The sequence below is a fragment of the Petaurus breviceps genome, unplaced genomic scaffold, assembly GCF_028583685.1.
Source record: "Petaurus breviceps papuanus isolate PSGF00001 unplaced genomic scaffold, PetGlider_PUasm1.0 126, whole genome shotgun sequence".
In the NCBI taxonomy this organism is placed as follows: domain Eukaryota; kingdom Metazoa; phylum Chordata; class Mammalia; order Diprotodontia; family Petauridae; genus Petaurus; species Petaurus breviceps.
Window position 1 is genome coordinate 52,605,919 of NW_027185655.1, and position 22,751 is coordinate 52,628,669.

Genomic DNA, 22,751 nt, shown 5'->3' on the forward strand with positions numbered 1-22,751 from the left:
GCAATAAGAAATGATGAACAGGCAGATTTCAGAAAATTCTGGAAAGACTTGTACAAACTGATGCAAAGTGAAATGAACAGAAGCAGGGAAAACATCATCCACAGTATCAACAACACTGTATGATAATCAACTACGAAATGACTCAGCTTTTCTCAACAGCACAGTGATACAAGATGAGTACAAAAGCCAAAGGAAAATGCTATCCACATCTAGATAAAGAATTGATGAATTCCGAATGCAAGGAGAAGCATAATTTTTCACCTATTATTTTTCATTTTTTTCCTTTTGATTCATTTTTTCTTTCACAATTGTGACTAATGTGGAAATGTTTTACATGATAGCATATTATAACATAGCAAATTGTTTACCATTTTCAGAAGAGAGGAAGGGAGAGAGGGAGAAAAATTTGGAACTGAAAATCTTGTAAAGATCAAAGTTAAAAGTTGTCTTAACATGTAATTGGGAAAAAATTAAGTACTATTAAAAAAAAAGAATCAGGAAGACTTATCTTTGTGAGTTCAAATCCATCCTCAGAAACTTACTAGTTGTGTGACCCTGGGCAAGTCACTTAACCCTGTTTGCCTCAGTTTCCTCATCTGAAAAATGAGCTGGGGAAGAAAATGGCAAACCCCTCCATGATCTCTGCCAAGAAAACCCCAAAGGGGATCACAGAGAATGGGACACAATTGACAATGTCTGAAGAAGAACAACAACAATAAGTATCTATTTTTAGAGAATTAGTTTGATGTATAGCGAGGTCATGCCTTATGTATAGCCTTCCATGTCTTTGGGGGAGGGGCTCTATCTCTCTCCCTCTGGAGGGAAAGAATTAGAAAAATTAGCTTTTTGGTACTAATTGCATACAATTAGTCATCAAAATAGGTTACTATGATTTGTACTTCTGCATCATGTCAATCTTTGTCAGTCTACCAAACATTTTATTGGTTTAAATCATCACTGGAAGCTGAATAGACAATAAAGTCAGTTATGACTTTTTTGATCAAATAAATTTCTTGAGTTGAGCTTCATCACAACTCCTACAGTGCCAGTAAAGATATTGAACAAAGTAGGGGGCAGCTAGGTGACACAGTGAATAGAGCACTGGTCCTAGAGTCTGGAGGACCTGAGTTCAAATCTGGCCTCAGACACTTAACACTTACTAGCCATGTGACCTTGGGCAAGTCACTTAACCCCAATTGCCCTGCCTTCCCCCACTCCAAAAAGCAAAAAAAAAAAAAAAAAAGATATTGTACAAAATATTCAAGAGAATTTTCTCCCATTGAGAAAGTATTAAAACCATTACTTTGAGGAGAAAGAAATGTCTTCCTTAGGACACATAATAATGGGATGTGCCTAAAACAGAAACTGGATAGAGCTGGGAAATATTCTTTTAAAGTGGTTTTTTTTTAGATTTTGCTGTTGTTGTTAGTGTTATCTTCTGTATTTTTGGTGGCTTCACTTGTTGTTTTTGTTTTAGATTAAAGTCTCACATAAAGGACATTTCTCAAATACCTTGAGGAGCAGTTTCCCACATTTTTCTAACCAGTTCTTCCAACATCTCAACCACATTTCTCCAAGCATGATCAAACACTTCAGCAGCTGCCGCATCTTTGATGCAGTCCTCAGGAGAAATGGGAGGGATGCCATGTTTATTCCTTTGTAGACCTACAGCCTTCTTGGGTTCATCATCACTTAAAAGAAAAAAATAAAGAAATTCTTGTTGCTAAAATCAGTCAGTTTTTGTTATTGAAAAAAATTTCCCTTACAAAAATTGAGTCAAACATGCATTTATTTCACAAAGGATTTGATTGTGAATCACAGACTGACAGTAAACTAGATACCTAAGCATGAAGGTTTAAGTGGGACATCAACTGGAGGAATAAAGGGACAATAAGGAAATTAAAAAAAAAAATCTTCACCATCTCATTGCTAAGCATAACAAATCAGAACCATCCTATTTGTAATGCTAGCCTTTCTTCTGAGACTCTCACCAATTTCCTATATATATATATCCTATATGTACATAGTTGTAGCACCAATGCAATATTCACAGCACAGTGTCTAAGAATATGCCGACACAGTTCTGAATCACAAAATATAACAGCCTCTCCACACAGAAGACAAAAACAGAATATATATTCAGACACCAGAAAGTCAAATTCCAATACCAGGAAACCAAATCCATCATAGCAACAAAGAAGTTAATACACCATAGCACAGCAGGGAGTCACACCATCTTTTAGACTTCCCACAAACAAAAACTCACAAACCTAGCTGTCTGCTTGCCTGCCATCCTCTCTCTCCCACCATCTAGCTGCTCTCACTCCCAGCTTCCGGTGGGTTCTGCTCCATCCTTCAAAAAACTCCTCCCACCACAGGATCCATGTGATTACATTCAACTTAGTAGAGGCAGGGAAGATATTCAAAGCAGAAAAGTTCTTTATCTTCCTCCATTAGATTGTAAGCATTTTCAGGCTAGGAATTGTTTCTGCTAGTATCTGGTGAATGGTAAGTGCTTAATAAATTAATTGATTGATCATCATGAGGATAAAGGAAGTTGAGAAGATCAGAGTTTAAATATCGTCCTAGTCAGATGCTGGGTATGTGACTCCAAACAAGTCACTTAATCTCTTGGTGTTTTAGGGAACTTTCTTATAAAGTTGCACTGGTATGGAAAATTTTCCACATTCAGGAGTTGTCTATATCAATGAAACGTAGTGCAAAAACTTTACCATCTCTTTGCCAAGCATAACGAATTAGAACTATCCATATTCATAATGTTAGCGCCTTTCTTGTGAGACTCCCTCCAATTTACCCTGTATGTACAAAGCTACATGTTGTCTTTCCTGCTAGAATATAAGGTCCTTTTGTGTAGGGACTATTTTTTCTAGTGGTTGGCATGTGGCAAGTGCTTAATAAATTGATTTATTGATCATCATGAAATAATTGAGCTGGGAGGGACCTTAGAGGAATCATCTAGTCCCCCTTCTTTTACACAAGAAGAAATCAACGTCCACAAACTAATGAATATTTTTCAAGTCACACAGCTCTTTGACTAGAGAGGCAATATTACAACTCGTGGAATGACTCTCTAGCCCATACTCTACTCATAAACTACTTTGCAATAAAGAAGTTTGGACAAATATTTTTATTTAAAATCAGTGTTTCAAAAGAGCACCCTAGGAATTTGGAAATTTTAGCATCAATCTAGCAAGCAAAGGAATTTGAAGACTTAATCCAAGCTAAATATGTCACCCTTGAAACTTCATTCATTTCAGTGAAATGTTCTACTTACAGTTCTTTTTTGTCAAAAGCAAAATATTCTTCGATTTCTCCATCTACATCATAGATCTCTTCTTCTAGGAATGAAGCAGTTATGTCAGAAGCAACAGAAGAAATCCTTGTGTAATCTTCTGGGACAAGCTTAGAGCCTGAGATGCACAGCCTATAGCAATCAAAGACAATAACCACCGATTATACTTGGTAAGATGTTCCAACGATACCAGGCCAGCATCTGCACGATTATGGCTGAAGCTTTCACTTCTGTTAAAATAACATGATTTCCGTAGGAAAAAATCAGTCAGATCAAAATTTATTTTTTTGAGTAAAGAAAAATATCTTAAAGAAATATAGCAATAAATTTATATTTTGAAGAAATAAATATTTAAATAGATTAATACATGCATATTTTGAAGATATAAATATATTTTAAAGAAATATTAATAAATGTATATTTTGAAGAAATAACTACTTTAAATACATTAATGAATGTATATTTTGAAGAAATAAACCTATTTTAAAGAAATACATTAATAAATATATTTTTGAAGAAATAAAATGTTTTAAAGAACTATACATTAATAAATGTATATCTTCTGAAGAAATAAGTATACTTTTAAGAATAAGATAAAATCCAAACTTCCCCCCTCAAAAAACCTCCTTAAGAGGCTTTCTATAAACCCAAATCACTCTATGAGGTCAAGTTCTTCTTTCCTGAGCAGGAGAACTCTATCTGAATGTTACCCACCTATGCCCTCCCCTCATTTCGAAGGAATATGGGGCAGGATTACACTATCAGGTAGGTTTTATTCTTTAATCCTGTTTCTACCTTCTCCTTGTGATATACAGGAGCAAGGTCACCCTGCTCCTTGTGCCCCTATGAAGTTCCTCTAATATTTGGGACTACTTCACCAGGTAATCAAGCTATACAACTAGGGTGGGAACACTGGAGTTCTGCTCCAGAAAGCTGACATGGGGTGGGGGGATTTCTCTTTTACCACAATCCTCAGGATCCCTGTACAACTTCTATGCCTACTACCTCACTTGGACCTAGGCCACCACATTATGAGGGTCCCAACATTAAAATGGGCTCGATTTTCCCTCCTCTTCCCAGTGATTAGAGGAATCAAGAGACAGGGATCAAGGGTTCAGGGATCATTTAGAGTTGGAAGAGGTCATCTAACCAAACTCCTTATTTTACAGATGAGGAAATTGAGGTCCAGGGAGTTAAGTGCCTTGCCCAAGGTCACATAGATAGTAAGTGTCAGAGGCAGAATTTGAACTTAGCTCTTCTGAATCCAAAGTCAGTGAATTTTTGTCTTTAGCACACTACTTCTCTTCATTGGTACTCTAAATAATGGGGATAAGGCCCTCTGAGAAACATTCCCCTCTCTTGGCACAAATGCTCCTAAATGAGGTATATTAGTCTCTTCCTATCTTCCTCAAATGAATGAATACCAGAATTCCCAGTTATAGCATTACCAGGAATACTCTCTTCCAGTCCTTTTAAGGCAGGAGCTTAAGTCAAAGCCATTTAACTGGACCCCTAATCTAACTCATACTCAAAACAGGAATTTTTGAGAAGCTGCTCTCTCCCCATCTTCCACCCAAATCCAGGTTTCCCTCAGTGGTGTCGTTTTCAGGTGTGTTGGTCTGCCAATAGTTACTGAGCATTAATCAAACCTTGATTGGACAGACAGAGAGATGATCACAAATAATATAAAAAACCTTTCTAGAATAACTCATAAGAACAATGATAGAGTGAAGAAAAGTACACCAAATAAAGTGGAAGCAAAATTATAACCCCTGAGCCTCATATACGTTAAACTTTCTTTACAAGGGAAAGAAATCATCATCAAGACTTGACTGGCTCAGGCTGTTGCTATGACTTCTTTCTCACCTAAGTAGAAAGAGCCACAATGACCTCTGATACTTGACTGGCAAACCACATGGACAACTCAGATCACTCCATTGAATCAATTCAGGGTGTCCTCAAATGTATATCCTTGTTGAATATATTTCCCTTCCCTCCTTGACTAAATAAATCTCCTTTTGCTAATTGTTGATTGATTCACGAATACCTCATTTCATTCCAACATCAAACCCAAACTACCAGGAAGCTGCCCTGAAGTCAGGCTCAGTCCAGAACACTAGGAGAATAACATTTGTAAAGACTACAATGATATAATGAAAACAGAACTTAGATAAATCACAATGACCAATCTTGGCCATAGAAAATAGATGCTGAAATGCGTTTCTCTCCTACTGGTGCCAAGATGGACCACTACAGAGATGGAATGATATGTGTATGCTAGAGGGTGCATAGACCTTTGTGGTCAGGTCTGCTTAGATGCTTTGCTTGATACCAAGGACAGCTCTATGATGGGGGAGAGGGACCAGATAAGAAGATGACAAATATCCTCATAAGGCATCAATAAAACAAAGGAAAAAAAAAAGAAAACATACTCTTTGGGACTGTTATTGCTTTCACAGAGATCAAGTGAGGACTTCAGGTGGACAGAACTAGCAGTATTGCTTGGAAAATGTTGAACACCTTCATCTGTTGGGAACATGAGCTGTTTTCCTAAAACCCTGTGAGATAAAAAAAATGGATAATAGATAACCACAATGAGAATATCATTCTGAATTTTTAAAAAATAGAGAACATGGTAATAGTGGAAAAGACATTGAGAGGAATGGACTTTTTTCCATAGGATTATTGATAAGGTTTGTTAAACCAAAGCTTAGAATTCATATTGGCCAACCCTTTCCTTTTTCATATGAGGAGTCTGAGGCTGACATAGTTAATAAGTTGCAGAAACAAGAACTGAACTCACGTCCTCTCATTTAAAACCTAGAACTTCACCTGCAACATGCACTGGTACATGTATAGGCTTTAAAAATAAGTAAACATAAGATACAAAAAGCTCATGTACTTGTTAACTATAACTACTGCTATCACTTACATAGAACTTTAAAGTTAGCAAAACACTTTATATCTCATTTGAACCTCACAAAAACCCTGGGGGGGGAGGTGCTGTTATTATCTCCTTTTATACAGATGGAGAAACTGAGGCAGGCACAGTTTAAGTGACTTTCCCAGTATTGCACAGCTAGCAAGTGTCTGAGGGAGGATCTGAATCCAGTCCTTCTGACCTCAGGTCCAGCACTCCAACCACTGTGCCATCCAGCTATCTCTGAGCATTCATTGACCTTTTGTATGTTTCTAACTATTTGGAATGGCATCTATGTAGCACACTTGAATGGGGGTAATTATAAGTGTATTCAACTAATATCTATTGATTTCTTACATACTTGCATCATTACATACCCCAGGCCCTGGGGCAGAGTGGTAGTGAAGGGGGTTATAATATTATGAAGACACACACCTTAACACCTGGAAAAGATAGGATATTAGAGGGCTAACTAGGTGGCGCAGGGAACAGAGCACCAGCCCTGGACTTAGGAGAACCTGAGTTCAAATCTGACCTCAGACACTTGACCTTACAAGCTGTGTGACTTTGGGCAAGTCACTTAACCCCAATTGCCTTGCCTTCACCCCTCCAAAATTAAAAAAAAAAGATAAGGTATTAGAACATCTATCTATCCAGGTTAAGAAAAATAGTATACCAGACAATGCAAATTAATTTCTTTCTATTTGGCCCAGCTTTTATTCCCATGATTACCTTGCATCTGTTACATATCATTACCAAGTATTTATTTAGCACCTACTATATATCAGGCATTATTTTAGGCACTGGGGATTCAAATACAATTAATAAAACAGATCCATGTATGAAAATGTTTTATCTCTTGCTATACCAATATATTTAATATTGGGAATCTAATATTGGGATTACCTCACCAAGTAACCAAGCCATATAACTACAGTGGGAAAACTGGAGCTTTGCTCCAGAAAGCTGACACAGGGGAGGGCATTTCTCTTTTACCACAATCCTTTTTAAAGGATTGTAAAAATCCTTTTGCCATAATATAGCCCGATGAGGGCAGGGGCTGTTTCTCTCTTCCCTCTGAATTCTCAGAATCCTGCACTGTACATAGTACAGAATACTTAATAAAGGTTTGCTGATTAATTTCCACATGACATAATATAGAATGAAGGCATTTCCATATGGTTGAGTTTTATTTTCCCTTTAGGGCTGGAGGAATATTAAATACACAGCCACCTGAGAACTAAGGGCAGAAAACCCTCTCTTTATTCACTTCCTATGTTTTCCAACTTCAATATGTTTATTCAGATTGACTTCTCCCTAAGTAAGAGGTTCATTATTATTATAAATTTAATTTTTATTATAGATGCTAGGTCTTCCAATAAAGACATTGGATAGGTTGTCTACATCAGTGGTGTCAAATTAAAATATAAAGGGAAACCATTAAACCATAAATAAGGATCACTATAGGGACATATTGACTCAGAAAACCACATAATAACTTGATCTATGTTCTATGTTGTAGGCAATTAGGTGGCAAAGTAGATTCAGAAAGATCTGAGTTAAAATACAGCTTTAGACACTTCCTAGCTGTGTGATCCTGGGCAAGTATCTTAATCCTGTTTACCTCAGTTTCCTTATATGTAAACTGAGCTGGAGAAGGAAATCACTCTGGCATTTTTTTTTTGTTGGAGAGGGGAAGGTAAGGCAATTGGGGTGAGGTGACTTGCCCAAGGTTACATGGCTAGTTTTGTGTAAAGTTTTTGAGGCCAAATTTGAACTCAGGTCCTCCTGACTCCAGGGCCAGTGCTCTGTTCACTGTGACACCTATTGGCCCCTACTCTGGCATTTTTGCCAAGAAAACCCTAAATAGGGTTATGAAGAGTCAGATATGACTGAAACGACTAAACAATAAAATGTCCTATTGCAGTTTTTTAAATTTTTTTTTAATTTTGTTAAATTTCCCAATTAGTTGACTTCAGAAAAAACCTGGAAAGATGAAACCTGAACTGATGCTGAATGAAGTGAGCAGAACCAGGAGAACACTGTATACAGTAACAGCCACAGTCTTAGATGAGTGATTTTAATAGACTTAGCTCTTCTTATCAATGCAAGGACCTAAAACAATTCCAAAAGACTCATGATGGAAAATACCCTCCATATCCAGAGAAAGAAATATGGAGCCTGCATTCAGATTGAAGAAGACTATTTTGTTTCGTTTCGTTTTGTGTTTTCTTTCTCATGATTTCTCCCATTCATTCTAATTCTTCTATACAACATGATTAATGTGAGTAGAATGTACATGTAGAGCCTGTCTGGGGGGAAGTGAAAACTTCTCAGAACCTCCCTCTCCCTTCCCCCACTCCTACTTCTGCTGTTAATCAGCAGCAAGCCCTTTCAGGAGGCTTTCAGATTTCCCCACTCTGTGGGCCCCTCCTCCCAGCCAGTGGGGGCCAGGGACAGCCCGAGCTCATGCCTCCCCATTGCTTTGGGGCCTTCCTTCCCCTTACCCTTGCTGTCAATCAGCCTCCTTGTTCTTTGTAAGCCATAGTGACGGGCTCCTCTGTTATTTACTACCATTGGGGAAGATTTTGAACCCACCTCCCAGCCAATGGGAGAAGGGACCCCGTTAGGTTATAAATTCTTGTTCTGCCTTTTATAATGTGCCTTTTCCTCACAACTGGCCATGGGAAAGACCTTCCTCTTCACTTGGGGAAGAGAATAAATTCCTGTTCCTATCCTAAGAGATCTCTGTGTTCTTGATTAAATTTTGGATGGTTTTTCATCACAAATAAGCCTATGTTGGATTGCATGCCATCTTGGGGAGGGGGAAGGGGAAAGGGGGGAGAAAATTTAAAACTTATGGAAGTGAATGTTGAAAACTAAAAATAAATAAATTAACTTATTATAATAAAGAAATATTTCCCAATTACATTTTAGTTGGGATGCACTTGGTAACGTGGCTGAAAGCATGTTAGACCTCTGCTCTACATTTCTTCAGTAAAACATACACAATTCTCTAGATATTTCAATATTTCCCAAGGTTTTGCAATAAATGGAACAATTTGCAGATTCTGGATGTACTTTCTGGCTGATAGTGTTCTCCCATGAATATTTCTTAAAAAGCACTGTTATGGGAATGGGAATCTAAGGTCTTCCCTGCCCCTAGGCACTTTAATAGACTTAAGTGACTCTTAGAACCGTCCTTGATTTGAAAATATACTCTGCACCCTAATAGGCTGAATGTGGTTACATGGAGCCTGTGGCAGGAGGCTTGTTTTTTCAAGAATGCCCACACCTTGTTGCTTCATGATTGGGCAGTAGGTCAAGAGGGTTATGACATTCTCTGAGGCAAGAGAAGGTTATATGTGAGGTTTTGTTTTGGGGATCACTTTGAAGAGAGTTGTGTGATTTGACCAGACAAGTCTCTGGGCAGCCATTGAGTCCCCCTGGCTTTGAAAACCCAGATGTTGGCGCTTCCCTGTCTGGTAACTGACTAGGTATGGATATAATGGTCAGACAACTGGAAGCCTGTCTGCTGATGTTTCTCTGTATTTGTTGTCTGCTTGTAACTTGTCTGTATTCTCTGAAGTTAGGGGTGCTGACCTTTTTCTCCTGAACTATATAAATGACATATGTTTGATTAAAGCAATACCGTTAACCCATTTTGAGTTGCTTACCTTTAGAAAAGCAGATCTAAGAACCTGTATTGGCAGCCACCCTGGGGATGCTAGAAAATAACACTCAACATTTCTCTTACCTGAGATGAATAGACCTCCTGGTCCACTCTTCACTTTCTGCCTGCAGATTCTGGCAGTGAGCACTGACCTTCCCTTCAAAGAGCATTTCATCTACCTCTCGGAATAACTGCTGAACTTTTTGTGTTGCGGCTTTATCAAATTCCTAAAGCAGCAACATAAGAGGGAATTGGTTTGTTTGCTGTAATTTCCTTAGGAAGTATTTATAACCTAAGAATGTATTTGAATTTAGTGGGGGTAATAATTTCTTAAAAGACATCACAGTTGGGGCAGCTAGATGGTTCAGTGAGTAAAAGCACCAGCCTGGAGTTCAGAGGACCCAGGATCGGTTCTAGCCTCAGACACTTAACACACACACACACACACACACACACACACACACACACACACACACACAAAACTAGCCATGTAACCTTGGGCAAGTTACTTAACCCAAATTGCTTTGAAAAAAAAAAGATACCACAGTCACTTCAAGGGTGTGCCTGATTCCTATCACAAATCACATTGATATGTGATTGTCCATTTGTGAGGAGATTGGGATAATTTGGGTCTTGGATCTAGATCTGGAAAGAGCCTAGGAGGTCATCTATTCATAGGATCCTAGGTCAGAAACAAGGGATATCAGAGGCCATCTAGTACATCCTCCTCATTTTCCAGGGATCTTGGTGGTGCTGGGGATAGAACACTGAACCTGGAGAAAAACTGAATTCAAATCTGACCTCAGATAAGTCACTTAACCACTGTCTAACTCACTTTCCTCCTTTGTAAAATAGTAATAATAGCAGTACCTACCTCCTGGGGCTGACTGATCTAAGGATAAATTAGATGATATTTGAAAAAGGTTCTACAAACCTTAAAGCAGTATATAAATGCCAGCTATTGTTACAAAGGAGGAAACTAAGGCTTGGGGAGGTTTACGACTTGGCCAAGATAATAGTGGTAGCAAGTGTCAGAGAATTGAACCCATTTTCTCTAATTTCAGAGCTGATCGTCTTCCAACTGCATCATGCCATCTCAAATTCTGCATTCAGATCATAAGATACAAAAAATAGAAGGAAAAAAAACATTTATCAAGCACATATTGTATACCAGGAACTATACATAGAACTGTACATTCTCATAATAATCTTCTGAAGTAGGTTCTGATATCATTGCCATCTTACAGGTGAAGAAACTGAGGCAGGAAGAGCTTAAATGACCTACTCAAGGTTAGTAAGTGTCTGAGGCTGGATCTGGGAGCCTTCCTAACTCCAGGCCGGTGCACTATGCCCCCCTCACTTCTTCTGGGTAAGTTACAAAATATTTATTAACATACATCATCTGTCCAAGAGGAGATTGAGCTTTGTTCAGTGGACACACTTCTTTCAGTAGTAACGCTTTGTGTTTGAGACCAAGAATTATTCAAGTCTGTAGGGGTGGTGTTCCCACTCGACAAGGGAGATGAAACAGATTCACTGTAGAAGTTAAAACAAATATGCAAGAATTACATTTAGAAAGAAAAGGAATGCATGGGTAGCTTTATTCCTTTTGTGGCTCGTTTCTTTTTTCTTTTTTTTTTTGGCTTTACTTGGGTTCATTTAGCCCATCAAATCAGCTAGACCTGTATCCATATGCAATCTGCAACTGTACCTCTCTGTCTTGATCTTCCACCAAAAGACCCAATTCTTCATCATAACATGGAGGAGAATTTCTAAGGCTACCCCAACAGAGGGCAATCTCCATCAAGGTTCAAGCAAGCAGGAAGGGCGATGAGTATGGGAGTGATAAGATTGCTGTGGGTCTGTTAATTGAGGTGGTACCAATTTTGGTTCACTTCGGGATAGGTCATCACCAGAAGGTTGGCCAACAGTCGATAAGGCTTTGCAGCCACAAGCAAGCCATGAAGAAGGAGTATGCACGGGGAATAAACCACACTCTTCAGTAAGTGGATATTTATGTGCATGTATGTGTTAAATCATGTATTACGTATACTTTGAAAATTCAGTTATTCCAAAAAAGTTGGGCATTTAAAAAAATGTATTACTTGATAACTGTATATGTATGTGTGTATACATGTGTGTATATAGACACTATCCATACCTGTATTGTACACATATATACATGTATGTATATTACATGTTTGTCCATTTTATATATACACACTATTTTATACATTGTATATATAATATCCAATATATCATTTTTGTATAATATGTATATTTACCCATATATATGCAGTATACTATCCGACCACTCTAGTAGAGTACGTACCATATGACTTTACACTACACTGTACTGTACTATCATTATGTTATATTTCTAAGGTTTCCTAAAAGTCTTAGCAAAGTTCTCAGTTTTAATAGCTTAATAACATTTTCCACAGACTAAGAAAGTGTCCTATGATGCTTTACTTTTATAAATGTAAGACCTCCACCTAATATACCTCCCCACCAAATAGCCAGCACACATTTCTCCATTCTGAAATTCATAAGTGATCTCTGGGTTATTCTTACCAGTTATAATTATGAATGGCTTCCTGCACATTTTTGGTGAAATGTTTAGGAAGAGGGTCCCTGCTTTTCACAGAAAGACGTTGTTCTCCAGGCCCTTCAGTCAGTCCTTTTCTGGGAAAAACAAAAACAAAACAGAAAAGGAGGAAATGGACATTAATATATTTGCCGTGCTTAAGCGCCTTAATTTCCAGGAAATGTAATTACTGTGTAGTATGCAATCAATTTACAAACTCCAGCAGAGAAGCATTCCTTCTTTTTAAAATTTTTTATTCATTTTAAACTGAAATACAAAATGAGAAAAGGGGGGGAGGAAACATTTCCATGTACATAGCAGAACATAAAAAGAGGATTCAATATAAAATAATAAATTTCCATTTCAAACTGTTTACTTTTTTTAGAAAACTTATGTAATATTACACATTGTTTATAAAACTGCCCAGTTTTTCTATGCTTCCTTTGAAGTTTTCATTTGCTCTGCTGTGCACTTTTTATTTTATCTTTTCCTCTCTCCTTTCCCACTCCTTCACTCCAGAGAAGGCTACAATTAAACACAACTCTCTCTCTCTCTCTCTCTCTCTCTCTCTCTCTCTCTCTCTCAACAGATATATGATAGATAGATGTATATATATATATACACATACAAACGCACTGCATTGATTTCTACTTGCCAGTTCTTTTTCTGGAGGTGGATAGCATCTTCCCTGATAGGTTTTTCATATTTTTGTACACCCAACCCACTCATCATTTTTATATCACAATAGTATTCTATCATAATCATACACCACAACTTGTTCAGTCATGCCCCTATTAAAGGACATCTGTCATTTTAGCCAATCAGATGAATGTAAGATGATATCTCAAAGTTGTTTTAATTTGCATTTCTCTAATTACTAATGATTTAGAGCATTTCTTCATATTACTATATATAATTTTGGTTTCTTCATTGAAAAACTGCCTGTTCATATCCTTTGACAATTTATCAATTGAGGATTACTTGTATTCTTATAAATTTGACAAAGTTCCTTATATATTTGAGAAATGTGACATTTGTCTGAGAGATTGTCTATGAAAGTTTTTTCTCCAATTTTCTGCTTTCCTTCTAATCTTGGCTGTTTTGGTTTTATTTATATTAAGAATTTTTTAATTTAATATAATATAAATTATCCATTTTACTCCTCAAATTCTCTCTTTCTCTTGCTTCTTCATGTATTATTCTCCTATTCATGAGTCTGATAAGTAATATGCTCCATGATCTCCTAATTTTCTTGTGATAGCTCCCTATATTTCTAGGTCATGCATCCATTTTGACCTTATCTTGGTGCATGGTTTAAGAAAATGGTCTATGCCCAATTTCTGCCAAACTGCTTTCCAGCTTTCCCAACAATTTTTACCAAGTAATCAATTCTTATCCCCCAAACTTAAATCTTTACATTTGGCAAACAAAAGGTTATTACAGTCCTTTACTACTGTGAATTATGTCTGCTCTGTTCCACTGATTTACCTTTCTATTTCTTAGCCAGTATCAGATAATATTGACATTTACTGCCTTATAATATAGTTTAAGGTCTTGTACTGCTGGATCTCCTTCCTTTACATTTTTTTATTAGTTTCTTGGAAATTTTTGACCTTTTGTTCTTCCAAATGAATTCTGTTAGTATTTTTTTCTAACTCAGTAAAATAATTTTTTTAGTAATTGTAATGGGAATGTAAATTTTAAAGATCTTCCCTGCCCCTAGGCTAAAGTGCACCTGGAGCCTGGGGTGGGAGGCTTGTTTTTCAGTAGATGCTTTTTGATTGGCCAATGAGTCAATAAGGTTGTTACATTCTCTGAGCCAGGAGAAGGCTATATAAGCCTTGATATGTAGCTTCGTTTTGGGGCTCACTTTGAGAAGTGTTCTGTGATTTGATGTGGATTCTGGGAAGCTGTTGTCCAGAGCCCCCCGGCTTTGAAAAACCCAGATGTTGATTTGGTATGGATGTAATGGTTGGACAGTTTGGAAATCTGTCTACTTGATCTGTTTCTCTGACTTGATAATTATGTCTGTGTATTCTGAAGTTTGGGGTGCTGACCTTTTTCCCTTGAACTAGGTAAACGATACATGTTTGACTGATTAAAGTAAGCTTGTTAACCCATTTTGAGTCGCTTTCCTTTATCAAAGCAGATCCAAGAATCTGTGTAAGCAGCCACCCTAGGGACACCAGGGTGCTTGCTGCTACAGTAATTTAATTAACCTATCTTGCTGTAATCATTTCATAGGAGTGTTTATCAAACACTAACAGAAGCATGGTTTAATAAAAAAAAGAAAAGCAAAGTCTGTATTTGGCAAGACACTGACAGGAGGGCAAAATCTTAAGACCTATTAGAGTAAGAGTCCTATGTGTCAGACATATGGATCTCCACTAGGCATCATACAGAAAATGATGCAGATTCCCAGGACGGGTCTGATGCACTGCACCATCCCTTCCTGTTATTAGTGACTAATACTTGATGTGTCCTTCATTAGGAAAGGTATGAAGCTGACTTCGTGTTCACCCAATCAATTTCAGGACTTGCAGCATCATGGAGTTGAAATCAATTAATCAATCAAGTGATTTATCCATTAATGTACACTAATGCTTGAGTATGTGCCTGGCACTGAGTTAAGCATCAGACATAAAAAGAAAGGCAAAAACATTGTCCCTGCCCTCAAGGAGGTCACACTCTAATGGGAAAGACATTGTGTAACTAATTAGTTATGTGTAGCATATGCATAGAATATATCCAACATAACACTCAACTAGGCTCAATGAATAGAGTCCTGGAACCAGAGTCAGGAAGACCTGAGTTCAAATGTGACCTTAGGCACTAGCCATGTGACCCTGGGTGAGTCACTTAACCTCTGTTTGCCTTAATCTACTGAGCAGGAAATGGCAAACCTACCCCAGTATCTTTGCCAAGAAAAACCCCTATAAGCTCATCAAGAGTCCAACATGACTAAACAACAATCTCAGGGAACACACTAGCAATTGGGGAAACCATGAAAGATTGGTTTTAAAGCCAGTCTTGAAGGAGGCCAGGGTACTCAGGAGGTAGAGATGATGGGAGAAGGTATTCCTTGGCATGGGGAATATGCAAAGGTGCTGAACACAGTAATTAGGCCAGGGGTGGGGAACCTGCAGCCTTGAGGTCACACATGGTCCTCTAGGTCATCAAGTGCGGCCCTTTGACTGAATACAAACTTCACAGAACAAATCCCTTTAATAAAAGGATTTGTTCTGCTAAACTTGGACTCAGTCAAAACATCACACCCAAGGACCAAGAAGACCACATGTGCCCTCAAAGCCACAGGTTCCCCAACCCTGAATTAGGCATCAGGGAATAAAATATTAGAAGATTAGGAAAGGAAAGGAATTAGAAAGATTAGAAAGAAAGGAAGGGGCCAGGTTGTGAAAGGCCTTAAATGCCAAATAAGACTTTTCAGTTTGTTCTAAAAAGTAACAAGGACCTGCTGGCGCTTTCTGCAAGGTAGGAATGAGGGAAATCTGGTCATCACTAAGCTTGGATTTAGAGTTAGGAGCCTCACTAGTGAACAGTCATTTAACCTCTCTGGGTGTCTCCGTTACCTTGTCTACAAAATTTAAGGCTTAGATTAGAGCTCTCAGTCCCACATAGGCATGCATGCTGAGTATATCTTTGTTGTTATGTAGTTAAAAGATGATTTAAGCCATTCCAAATGAGAGAAATAAAAATAGATCATAACCTTGAATTGTCCAGGATGCCTTTCTGCCCAGTGTCCAGGATTTGGGTCACTGGATTCAAATTTAGGACGTAACTCCTCTAATTCCTCTCATTGCATGACTTCAAATTTGGGTCTCTTCCAGGTCCAGATTTGTGATTTGGAAAAAAATCCCTCTAAGAATGAATGTCAGCATTATCTCTTAATATATGATCTTAGAGAGCTATTTGGGGAACTGAAAATAATTTTCTCAAGATCACACAGCTAGCATATGTTAGGAACAGGACTAGAACCCAGGTCTTTCTGACTGAGGCCAATTTTCTATTTACTATATCATGCTGCCTCTTTATTAATAATTAAAGAGAAAATGGTAACCAAAAAAAACCATTTCAAGTCATGGAATAAAATACTTGTCCACTGGAATGTATTCCTTGTTAATCATTAAATGCCCTTTTGATGAACCTTTAGAAAACTTCATTCCTATCTAGTGAAATATTTGGTCAGTATATACTCTAATAAAAGTAGTCTTCAATGCTATGAGAGGTCTACGATTTTTCATAGAAACAAAATGCATAAACGACTTTCAAGTACATACTCAACCCTTTTGTCTTTCTTCCCAGCTCTCCGACTGCCTGTTGGACATCTCCAACAGCATGCCTCTCTCATAGAGATACCAAACTCAACAGGTCCAAGAAACAACGTGTTTTCTTTCCCCCTGACCTCACCTACCCTTCTTCCTGTCTTCCCAGTTTCTGTTGAAGACACCCTCATTCTTTTAATTATCCAAGTTCACAGCCTAGGGGTCATTCTAGACTTTTCACTCTCCCTCATCCCCCTCTATCTAATCATCTTCCAAGTCCTGTTGAATCCATATCCTGAATATATATTGTTTATATTCCCTTTTTCACAATTAGCCAGCCTAGTTCAGAATGTCTTCATTTTTCTCCTACACTATTCCAACAGCCTACTAATTTGTCTCCCTCCACCCAGTGTCTCTCCCTTCTCCAGTCTGCTATTCACACAGCTGCCAAATTTCTCATCTTAAAACCCAGATCCAACCCTGTCACAGCCCTTCAGGTGTTCCTCATTAACTCTAGGATATAAAAGAAACTCTTCTCTTCCCTATTTAAGGCTCATCTCTGTCTTGCTCCATGGTTACCTTGTGTGATAGTAATGGAATGTGGAGATTCCCCTGTATTGGGCTTGGTTTTCAAATTGATTGTATTAAAACCCAGAGCTTATTAATCCCACCTGTGGGATGGACTTTTTGATGTGAAAAGAAAGTCCTGACTGGGAGGAGCTGGTGACGTAGATTTGGAGAGACACGAGAGAGGCGGAAGATCTTTTTGGAAGCAGCACCTCGTGGAGAGAGAGAGACTAAGAGAATTGCTGGTGGCCGCTTTGAATTGCCCTGGACTTTTGAGACCTGCCCCCTGAGCTGCCAAGGACTGAGGAGACATGGCTGTTTTGCTGGTACTTTGTCTGTCGGTTTTGATGTTGTTTTGCCAGATTTGTCCACTGGTGAAAGACAGTCCTTTTGTTGAAGAAGTCCTGGAACCTGGCTGTTCTCTAAGAAGCCCTGCGACTGTCCTGCAGACAGAGAGTGAATACTGTCCACTGGTGAGGGACAGTACTGTTTTTGCAGGGGTCTGGAGACTGTCCTGCAGACAGAGTGAATACTGTCCACTGGTGAGGGACAGTGCTGTTGTTGCAGGGGTCTGGGAGCCTTTCTGTTGGTTCAGAAGCCCTGAAGAAGGATTTTCTTGTTGTATGTTTACAGAAATCCTGGGAGAGGGCTTTGCTAATGTGTTCAGGGGTTCTAGGACTGTTCTACAGACAGAGGATGAATTCATGAAGGGACTGGCAATGTATCTTATGGCCTTGCTAAGCCTTGTCTCCCCAGGAACTAAGATTGCTGAGAACTTGCCTCGTGTCAAGATGAAGAAAAGACCTCCATTTGGGTATTAAGTGCTGTGTTTAAACTTGATGTAACTCTGGGGTAGATTCAATTGTGATCCAGGGGTGGGGAACTTTTGACCTTATTGTGCTCTGTGATTGACAAATGAAGGTACTTTACTTATGTTTGGAAACTAATCTCCATTTGAGAAGAGGGGTTTTGTGGTGGACCAAATGAAGGTATAGCCTAGGGGTGGAGAAGTATTTAGAACAGGGACTTTGTAATTGATTGAGTGATTGGAAGGTCCTGGGGTGGGGTAGTACTTGGAGATTATTTAATCACACTTAGTAAATGCTGTATTTGGAATGATGTCATGTTTTGATCTTCTCTGTTCTGGGTTTGTCACTGAATAAAATAGAGAGCACCTATGCTGGTATTTTGAACCTGGGAAGTTGCCTTCTTTTGGCATTACATTACACCTTGCCAGACTGCTCACATATGATGTCCTTCCTGATCTTCCTCACCCACCTTCATGCTCAGGCTATGTCCCATATGCCTTCAACACTCTGCCTCTTGGAACCCTGAATTTTTTTCAAGATTCAGCTTAGGTGCCATATCTCTTCAGGCTCTGCCCACCCACAAATCACTGTTTATTTTGGTATGGTTTCCTCATCCTTATCTTTAAACATGTAGTAAGGGTCTGGGCAGCTAGGTGGTGAAGTGAATAGGGTACTGGCCCTGGAGTCAGGAGGACCTGAGTTCAAATCTGAACTCAGACATTTAATACTTTCTAGACATGTGACCTTGGGCAAATCACTTAACCCCAATTGCCCTGCCCTCCCCCCTCCAAAAAGAACATGTAGTAAGGGCCTTGAAACATGGCGTCCTCACTGACCAGTGGCTACATTACACATAGTAGGGACTCAATAAACATATTCTTACTGACCAGTGGCTACATTACACATAGTAGGGACTCAATAAACATACATTCTTCAATCTCAGTTTAGCGGAAGCCTCATGCCAAACAGAATACAATAAACAAGTAAACAAGAATATAAATAAAATAAAACACAAACAAATACATCAAATACCACATTAGGATCAGTGCCTGATTAAGAACAAGATGCTCCATCTGTTTTTCCAAGGATTTTCTCTAGCTGTCTCCCATGCTTGGAATGCTCTCCCTCCCCTTCTCTACCTCTTGGTTTTCCTGGCCTTCTTTTGTTGTTCAGTCTTTTTCAGCCATGTCTGACTCCTTGTGACTCCATTTGGGGATTTTCTTGGCAAAGATACTGGAGTGGTTTGCCATTTCCTTCTCTAGCTCACTTTACAGATAAGAAAACTGAGGCAAAGAGGCTTCAATGACTTGTCCAGGGTCACATAGCTAGTGAGTGTCTGAGGCCAAACTTGAACTCAGGAAAATGAGCCTTCCTGATACCAGACCCAGCACTCTGTCCATTGTACCACCTAGCTGCCCTGGCTTTCCTCAAGTCCCACTTAAAATCCCATCTTCTACAGTATGCATTTCCAACCCCTCTTAATTTAGTCCCTTCCCTTTGTTAATTATTTCCTATTTATCTCCTGTATTAGCTTCTTTATATGTCTTTGTTTGCTTGTTATCTCCCCCATTAAACTGTGACCTCCTAGACATCTGTCTTGACTCTTTTTATATCTCTATAACATAGCACAATGACTGCACAGAGCAGGTACTAATAAATATATACTGACTGGCTGGTGAAGAAAACAATAATCACTTAAAAAATAAAGTGATTTGGATATTATGTTCCCCCATTATACATGGGAAACTAAAATGGAAAAGTGGGGGGAGAAACACACTGACCATGGAGTAAAAGTCTATACTGTGTAATCAGATCCTTGATTTCAGGTCCCAGTTCTGCCACTTCCTACCTGTGAGATCTTGGACAAGTCATTTAACCTCTAGTTTTCTCCTCCCTAAAATGAGAGAGCTGAAGTCTAATTTAAGGTCCTTTCCTGGTCTAAATCTATGATCCTTTAATAATACAATGCAAACATTAATGATGTTTGTAAATCACTGTTAATTACTGTATTTCGCATAGTTGAAAGTTTAGAAATATCTGTGGCATTGAACAGTTATAGAAAATTTTCTATGAAATGACCTGTACATTTCAAACTGAATCAGTCAATGAGCACTCATTAAACAATGCATCTGTGCCTAGAGAGAGACAGTATAGGGTTGTGGACAGAAAGCTGGCCCTAAGGCCAGGAAAACCTGGGTTCCAATTCTCGCTTTGACACATTCTGGCTGTTAAACTAAACCTGAGCAAATCATTTGGTCACTTGGTACTCTAGGCAACCCTCTAAGACTTTAAATTGCAAAAAAAAATGGGCCAGTTTTTATTGGCTGGGGAAGTTTGTTTCCTTACCTGGGAGTTTCTTATGCTAACAAAATTGAATATATACTCCTATACTAATAGTAACTTGAGTTATCCTGATTTTGGTTGCACAATATTATAATTTTTTTTTTCTGGCTGCTTGCAATATTTTCTTCTTGACCTGAAAACTCTGGAATTTGGCTATAATCCTGGGAGTTTTCATTTGGGGATCTCTCTATAATATCTCTATTTGTGCTAAGTTCTGAGAATACAAAGAAAAAGCAAAAACAGTCCCTGCCCTCAAGGAGTTTACATTCCATTGAGGGAGATGACAAGTTTAATAAGTCAGAATACATAAAGTAGATACAAGTGAGAAAAATTATTATTTCTCTCCTATATTAATAGCCAATTATTGAATTAGGACTAAGGCTCTTCCCCATTTAGAAATCAGTCCTGTAGATTATTCTGGAAACCTTTAAAATACAGGGCTCATAATGAGATGAAATCTTGGGTGAAACCAACTAGAAAACTCAGACTTGATCCAGAAGGTAAAGAGATTTTAGTTTAGGTGAATTGGCAGATTCTAGACCATTATTTTAGTCAAACCGGTCAGGGGAGAAGTGGGTTTCCCCATTTGTCTAGATTACCCGAGGCAGAATGTCATAGGTATAGATAAGTCTCTTTGACCAAGACTGAGTGATCAGAATCAGGTCTCCCAGAACCTCAGTAGAATAAGTCCACCTCTCATTACAATATCCATTCTCTTATTACTTGTTAACCAACCAGAGTTGATTGCCATTCTTAGGAATACCCATTCTTCCAAGGGCTTATAAGCATTGAGTGAGTTCCATGAGGGATCCTTGACTTTTGAGAGTGCCACTGACCCCTTTTATTAATTATCCACTAGTATAATTAATAAAATGATTAATCACTCAGAAGCTATGTGTCTCAAACTTATTCTACGTCATACCCTTAGGGAACCTTAGAGGGGAGAGTACTGGATACTAAGGGGAATCAGACAGGCCTCCCAGAGAAAATGTCATCAAAAAGGAATTCTTTGCCCTTGCCTTTTCTTAACTTATTGCCTCCATGATGGAGTTCACTGTCACCTAAGGTCATATCTACAAGGTCAGAATTATTGTTGTTGAGCAGTTGGGTATCAAAGTGGATAGAGTGCCAGGCCTGGAGTCAGAAAGACCTGAGTTCAAATCCAGTCTCAGATACTTACTAATTATGACCTTGGGCAAGCCAATTAGTCCTGTTTGCCTCAGTTTCCTAAAAGAGCTAGAGAAGGAAATGGCAAATCACTCTTGCCAAGAAAACCCCCAAAGGGGTGTAAAGCCAAGCACAAGCAGCTTTCCAAAGAACTACTGCTGTGAACAGCTTCAAGGATCTGATTACACAGTATAGTGAACACTCTATTTATTCAGTAACAAACTAAGACAAAACATTCACAGAAAATCAAAATACAATATTCACCATGTTATGGCATAGCAACTTATCACTAAAATGGCCATATTGCTTTCACCAAAGTTTTCACCAATTAAGGCAAGCCTCCTTAATTGACACAAAGTACAGAGGTCAAAAGTTTTCCACCCCTAAGTCACATTGTCTTAATCTCTTCAATCAAAAAGTCTTATTTCTTCTTAATTGAAGATTAGCTTCCAGTCATCTTCAATTATTAAGTCCTTAACTCAATCATCTAAATGTAAAGGTCAAAATCCTCCACTCCTAGTAAATCATGAGCTTCTCAGTTTGCATTAAATAGTCAAGGACTATTTTGACTCAAGGCTGACTCTCCACTTCCATGGTTCACCTTCCAGGGTCCCAGCTCCTGCCAGCTCCTTGTTGTCCAGCTTCTTGTCTAGTTCCTGTTCCATACTGAAGCTCACAGTGTCTAGTCCACCTCAAGTACTTCATAGTTTCTGTTCCTGGGAAGATAAAGCTTAACAAAGCCACAATAACAATCATGCACATTGCCAGCATCTTCATCAATTCACTTTCTGCCTATGAAATTAGGAAAGACCCAACAACAAGGTCTGAGGAATCAACACAGATCATCAGTGCAGTGCCTGGACCTCTGAAATCATCAGCAAGACTCCCCTTCAGGATTTCTGTAAACATACAACAAGAAAATCCTCTTTCAGGGCTTCTGAACCAGCAGCAAGGTCCCAGGACTTCTGTAACAACAGCACCATCTTCTATTAGCAGACAAATCTGACAAAGTAACATCAAAACAGACAGACAAAGTACTGACACCATAGCCATGCCTCCTCTCAGTTCTCCTCTCTTCTCATTTCTCAG

General features: G+C 38.6%; 1 protein-coding gene across 2 annotated transcripts in view; it reads right to left on the reverse strand.

The window, feature by feature from the left end:
• The window catches only part of FAM149A (family with sequence similarity 149 member A), an 85,711-nt gene that overhangs the window by 26,839 nt on the left and 36,121 nt on the right, over positions 1 to 22,751 (reverse strand). For both annotated transcript variants that reach the window (XM_069095664.1, XM_069095672.1), the window contains exons 2-7: positions 12,481 to 12,591; positions 11,304 to 11,442; positions 9,991 to 10,133; positions 5,746 to 5,871; positions 3,296 to 3,445; positions 1,513 to 1,691 (exon numbers count right to left, since the gene is read on the reverse strand). In XM_069095664.1, the coding sequence (XP_068951765.1) occupies positions 1,513 to 1,691; positions 3,296 to 3,445; positions 5,746 to 5,871; positions 9,991 to 10,133; positions 11,304 to 11,442; positions 12,481 to 12,591 (848 nt within the window). The remainder of the gene's footprint in view (positions 1 to 1,512; positions 1,692 to 3,295; positions 3,446 to 5,745; positions 5,872 to 9,990; positions 10,134 to 11,303; positions 11,443 to 12,480; positions 12,592 to 22,751) is intronic.